This window comes from Styela clava, chromosome 9 (assembly GCF_964204865.1).
Source record: "Styela clava chromosome 9, kaStyClav1.hap1.2, whole genome shotgun sequence".
Classification (NCBI taxonomy): domain Eukaryota; kingdom Metazoa; phylum Chordata; class Ascidiacea; order Stolidobranchia; family Styelidae; genus Styela; species Styela clava.
In genome coordinates this window covers 20,547,532-20,554,385 of record NC_135258.1, presented here as the reverse complement: position 1 = coordinate 20,554,385, position 6,854 = coordinate 20,547,532, and the positions used below count along the sequence as shown (strand labels likewise).

Here is a 6,854-nt window from a genome sequence, read left to right as displayed (position 1 = left end):
GAAGCGTCCCGGCCAGGTTATTTTACTCCGGCCGTATTTCGCCGACCACTGGGATACGCAAACTACCGTACCTAACTGCGAATACCAGTAATCCATTCGCGTGTGATAATCACCCACGTGATTCACGTGGTAGACTATCACTCTTTTGGTAAAGTGAATGTACCAATTTGTATTTGGTTCATACAAAAGTATGATTAGGTAGCATCATACTTTGAATAAATATTTCATCAAATAGCCGATAAACGAAATAAAGCGGTAAATACTCTAGGATCAGTTCTTCAAAGCCTTCTGACAGACGATCGCCGTGGCTTGATCCATCCTCTTACAGTCAAAACTTCTTATGCATCAGCATTTATGTTTAACAATACATTATTGTTTCAATCTTTTTTAAATTACGTGATGAGAAACTAGGATTAAACGCCAAAAAAGTTTATGTTCGAGTTTTTTTTTTAGGTAAATTTTTTTTGGCATATATAATACGATTTCCCACGTTCATCAAGATGTATTGACAAAATCAAAATTTAACTTGCTTTTGACAAAAATTAGGCCGTGTCGATGCCGAGGTAAATGTTGTCAATAGATGATCATATCCGGTTTTGCATCACACCCATATTTATTCATTCCACTGTTGTTTATGAAATCTACTATGTCTCGAGCATTGGAGTCTGAAAATCTGGTGATTTGACTTGACTGGAGTTTTAAAATTCTCTGTGATTCAGAATTGCTTCATGATTCGGGCTCGACAAAGCAATTATTTGACTTGACTCCGAACTTGGAATTGTAATATTTGCTCGAACCCGGAATTGACTCCATACTGTTACTACGTTCCCTGGATTTGCTTATCACTCATTCCTACAAGGCAATCCTCCAAAAAGAGTGCAACGTAGAGATATCATATGAAAACAATTTATTTAAAAATGTAATAAAATACGTCAGTCATGAAATATGATGTCATAAATAGCACATTTTTATTCGATATATTGTCTACATAAAGTGAAAAAAAATAATTTATTTGAAATGCTGAATCCGGATATCCGAAAATATTCAGACGCAAAGTTAAATTTCTTGTTTAAAATTTGTTTCACAAAAACAAAATTGAAAAAATATCGAATATGCGAAAATATCCGGCTCCTATGAACCATTTTTCCTTGTGAAATAAAAAGGCGAAACATTAAATTAAACGTTGCTCGTTTGGAAATTTTAAGTGCCAGATGACGTTTGTCACATAGTGCTTCTCATGGTTCAGTTTGACATCAATCTCGGCATTTTAAACATTTTATTCATAACATGTTACATTCAATAAATCAAATTCAAAAATGTTCAATCATTTGCAAATAAAAGAGCGGATATATGCAAAAAATACGATTCAGTTATTTTAAGTCTCTAAACAATAATGAATTTAGCAATGAGGAGGATGATAATGGATCCAACTATGATGTTTGATTTGACGGTTTCAGCTCCGTTGCATGCATCTAAAGTACAATAAAAACATATGCGATGTAATTGTTTTACACCGTATCTTATATTCATTAGTTTATGAGGTCACGTTCCATTATGCTTTTGATATAACTTTCACAATTTATTTTGATCATATGATTCAAAGCTATGGAATCGTTATATTTATATCTAATTCAAACTATGTAACATTTGGGGGTGAATTTCACAAACTTTTAATTTTTCCGGGACCGCGGCCCGGCTGTTGCTGACAGGTGCACAAGATTATCACATTATGAATATGAATACGAACTCACCTTCCTTGCATACGCAGAGTCCTTGATTCATAATGGCGGTATATTCGCATCCAGTTAGATTGTATTGGGAGCAAAACCGCACTACACGTCCTAAAACAAGGTTGACGTAAACTGAATTCTGACTGAACACGAAATATACATATAGAGCGCTTTTCTAACTTTATGTTATTGTTCGGAAAACATCTGCATGTATGCGCAAATGCATTTCAAATTTTCTTAGTAATTACCAAGTACTAGAGATGGTCAAAATCGCTAGAACACTGTTACTATTCTATCAATAATTTTGCCGTTTTATTTTATTTAGAGAAGAACACTTTTTATTCTGTCATTCTGAACTTTTAGGCAAACTTGCTTCTCAGCTACGGTCTTACTGTAGCGGTATCGATGAGCATATACTTAGCATTGCTTACTACTTCTTACTTTCATTGCCCAAGACAGTTGAGATATTTGTAAAATTATATGAAATATTCAGAACCAACGAGATATCCTGCGTGATAAAGATAAAATACCCACTCTCCGTAGTTGTTTTGCCACATGTAGTCAAGGAAGGATGGCAACCCATCAGTTGAGAATCTTTCAATTTTTTCTCATCGTTGCAACCTTCACATTGATAGCACTTGATTGAGTAACCTGGGTAAAAAGAATTAAATTTTCATGTTGTGATTGCATCAGTTTTCTCGCCCAAAGTGTGTGCATTGATAGAACAAAATAAATAAACTTTTCTTTGGTATAGTTGTGTGTGGATTTGAAAAACACTCAATCTAAATTCATAGGCAGAAAGAATACGGTCATTCTAATCTCACTATTTTCCCCCGGAGTTTAATTATTATTTAATAAATTTGCCAGACCATATCGAGTTAGAAAGTTTTGATATTCTTAAACTAAATAAACAAACTATGTTCGATGCCACAAGAAACAATAAAGTAACAGTTTTTATGCACATACCTGTTTTCGCAACTATCAGGCATAAACAAGCAACCAATAACGAATTCATTCCGAGTGATTTTGTGAATTGAAACCACGAAAGTCAATGTTGCAAATACGGTATTAATACCAAAAACAACTGCGTTGTCTTCTCGCGAGCTAGGTACCACCTAAAATGATTCTAAAAAATATATAACGACCTTTTTTTTTCGCTTTATTCTACTACAAAAATCCAAAAGTTTTTGGACTTTTTGTACAGACACAGTCATATCATTTTACCATTGAATCACGTCATTAACAAGGGAAAGGATTAAATTAAATGAATTTATTCAACTCTGAACCAGGCACTGCCTAAAATGATTCTAAAAAAATATATAACGGTCTTTTATGTTTTTCTCGCCCCATTCTATTACAAAAATCAAATAATTTTGGACTTTTTTACAGACACAGTCATATCATTTTACCATTGAATCACGTCATTAACGAGGGAAAAGGTTGAAATAAAATGAAGTTTGAATCAGCTCCGGTGAGTTCCCCATAGATCCAGTAAAATAAAGAACGGAAAATATTCCGTGTTTCTTAATATTATATATACAATAGGGTTTAAAAACTCATTTATTTCAACATAATGGTTCCACGGGGAAATGAGAATTGACTTAACTAGCGTTCAATGGAGACATAGAAATCATTATTATTATGGTAAAAATAAAATTTCAACGAGAAAATTCATAATGCTCTAATACATCGCGTATTAGTTCAGATTAGGCACCAGGAAATGCGTTACTGGAGAAATTTGAAACATTATTAAATAAGGACAACAAAAGGTAAAAGGAAATTTTCATGATAAACACTGATGTAAAATGGAGACCATTCTCAATGGCCGAATAAAGCAATAAATATAGAGCTACTTAGAGTTGCGAGGCCCTTCTCAGTAGTGTTCTTCGGATTTAGTTGATTGGATAATTGGGAAATTTTTTACGTGAAAACATGATGTCTAGGATGACAATCGAATTGTTTAGGAAATATATTTATTATGCGATGCATTTTGTTGATCAATTTGTTTGGGGTTTGAAATTCCAAAATATCTTTACTGGACTTCCTTCTGGTCGGAGTGGATCGTTCTTCACATTGTAGCCTATTACCGTATTATCCGGACCATAAGACGCACATTGAATTATTTGTTCTTCAAACTAGATCGAGCGCCATATAAGCCTAACGTATGGGCCTAACGTATAGATCTGGTAGTGGTCTACGCTTTGTTGCTTACAATTGGAACCCGTACCGGCACTATTGTTTCATAAAAAACGCTGTTTTACGTTTTCTTTGAATAAAATACAATAGCCATGGAAGAAAACATTAACTTTCTTTGTTTAATGTGCATTATGTGAAAAAGTTGCCCTCTTATCTGCGTATTCTTTCTCCAGTAGACATTCTATTTAACTTACTTTAGCGAAGTGAACCCCAACTGACTTCTTGAGAAGTCACATAATTAGATAATGCAGTGGTTCTTAACCTGGGTTCGATCGAACCCCTGGGGTTCGGTGGAGCTGTTCCAGGGGTTCGACGGAAGTCTTCTGAAACAGTTTTATATTGTCGGACTTTTATAGTACTTCGTTTATTAATTATAAAAAAATAACTATAGTTCATTGGAGATATTCCAACTTGAACGTTCAACAACCGATAAATTAGCTTAGCTGTGTGTATAACTTCGCGCATGGACTGTCGATATTCTCAGATTCTGGTACGTTTCATTGAAAACTCATATCTCACAGATGTCGCACTCTTGGTGTTTACACTTAAATACGATAGTGCTTTTAGCGGCTTTCTGCTTATCGCTTTGAAGTATTTTGGGTTGTTATGACAAACCAAGGATTTTTAAGCTAAATATTTGCGTGACCCTCAATCTATCGTACTAATAAAATTTATAAACTCAATTTTACGGATAAATCGAAGATGTAAATGAATGCAATACCAGAACGTATTTTAATTCCACTAGATGATAAACTTGCAACAAAGAATACTTAATTGCATTAGGAATACCTAATACTTAGTTTTGCCTAGTTAAAAGTATCATCATCCGTTCCGGACAACCGCGATATGGCACCGAGTCATATCGTGTATCTATTTTTGTAAAATAAGCATTTGGCAGAAGCTTTTTTTCCGCATTCCAATGCAAGTTTGAGAAACGAATTACTTGAACTACCAACGTTTTTGAGGCATAGCATCATCTTTTGGATTTTCAAAGTTGCTATTTTTTATCCGTTTTTGCCGTTTCACCGACAAAACTTATACAACAAAACAAATCTGCTGTCCCTGCCGCGGACACTATTGTGATAAGACAATAGCTCTTCCCACATGGGGTATTGGTATCTAAAGTTACACCATAATGTTCATTTTTTTATAACCTTGCACAAAATTAGCTTCCCCTTTGTTTGGAATTGGAATCCTAATTTCAACCGTTCAGTACGATGGGGTTCGGCGGGAGCATGCCGAATAGCGTCCAGAGGTTGGACAGGCTCGGAAAGGTTTAGAAACACTGACATAATGGAATGAAATGACAAATGTTCGTATATTGCAGAGTCGTATGATCGAATTGAAATGATCCAAATGCAGATATAATGTAATATATAGACTTGAATCTTATTACAATTAGATATGATGAAACAAAATTTCTAATCAAGCAAGAATGATGAAAAAAAGCCAAACAACTTTTGAGCGAGTGTGGGAAAGTGCGTCATCAACTTTTTTGCATGAAAGGTATATGGTATACTAATCATGTGGGAAATGAAATCTGGCAATGACTTTGTTTCATAGAAATAACATGCATTATTGTCCCAGATATGTTTCAACCAAATCCTGACGTGCCAAAGATATAATTTTGCTGCTGTGGTTATAAATAAGCCAGAAGATTCAAGCGTTCAGCATTGGTTGATTATTGTACGGCAACTCCCACAATTCAAAACTTAACACAGCAAAAGCAGAGGTCACAACAAGACGCAACCGACATCCAGCTCAACGGCCGGAGAAAGAGGGCAAGAGATATATTTTTCTCTCGCACGTGTGATGGGATGTCGTAGTCCAGAAATAGCCTGGTAAATAGCCTGTAAGTAAATACAAAAATATATTAACACAATACTAAGACACAACTCCACAAGTTTTATTCTCGAAAAAAAACCTCCCTGACATAAATGTGAAGCGAACATGGGAGCTTCACTGTTTGGAATTAAAAAATATATATATATATTTAAAATTTTTTTTATAGAATTGTGTATACCCCCTCCCCTTCAAACTAAAGGTATATATACCCGAGAAATTATAATATTGTAGCATAAGTAAAAAATAAAGTCGTCATGGATGAAATAGCAAATGTAAGATGATATTTATGACGTCATTATTAATGCTATACTTGTCACCTTTGCCCTTGCTTCTGTACCCGCTCTCTTACTTGTACTGCATGCTGCTAAGTGCTGTGATCTATGATGTCTATGGTATATTTATAATTTACTCAAGCATCCTGAACAGTTTTGTGTTTACCCACAAACAAACTGCAAACATATTATGATACCAACAATTAAATCAAAGTCGCCTTCAAAATTCAAATACAGCCAGAAAAAAAGATACAACCGTAGTCCGTAAATATATACTACAACTCAAGATGGTTTTTCTGGATCCACGCGTTCGTCATATCAGCGATTGGGTGAAAACGTTTCCTCCTGGATTCACTCCTCCCCGCAGGGCTCCCGCTCCGGAGTCTTCTGACACCCGGAACCCGGGTGCACAATTGTCTTTAACAAAACAGTCCATGCCCAAAACTATTTATGTCAGGCATTACCATCGGTTGCTCATCTCCACAGTCAATATAGCAATCAGCGCAGAATATAAAAACAAAGTAACCAACCCGGAAGACTTCTAACTTTGACGAAATTTTCGACATCATAATCGTCCATAGAAATTTACCGCTATATTTGGGGAGGGGGGAATTGACCATATCTGCGCGTTCTTATCCCCGAGATATTAAACACACACGCTAGCGGAGTAAAACCCCAACTGACTCCTTCATAGGTCAATAAGCACACAATGTATTGTAATGGCAAATGTTCGTATATTGTAAAGTTGCCTAATCGAATTGAATCCATCGAATTTTGGACCAGTGTAGCCGCATGGTTAGCGAATAAAGAA

The 6,854-nt window shown here is 35.3% G+C and overlaps 1 protein-coding gene across 1 annotated transcript; it reads right to left on the bottom strand.

Annotated features, from left to right (window-relative positions):
* Positions 1-962: 962 nt before the first annotated feature.
* On the bottom strand, positions 963-2,852 carry LOC144427123 (uncharacterized). The gene is made up of 4 exons (XM_078115814.1): positions 2,697-2,852; positions 2,265-2,381; positions 1,752-1,841; positions 963-1,472 (listed from the first exon to the last, which is right to left on the bottom strand). The coding sequence occupies exons 1-4, from the start codon at positions 2,743-2,745 to the stop codon at positions 1,384-1,386; spliced, it is 345 nt and encodes a 114-aa protein (XP_077971940.1). The 5' UTR covers positions 2,746-2,852; the 3' UTR covers positions 963-1,383.
* Positions 2,853-6,854: the final 4,002 nt, after the last annotated feature.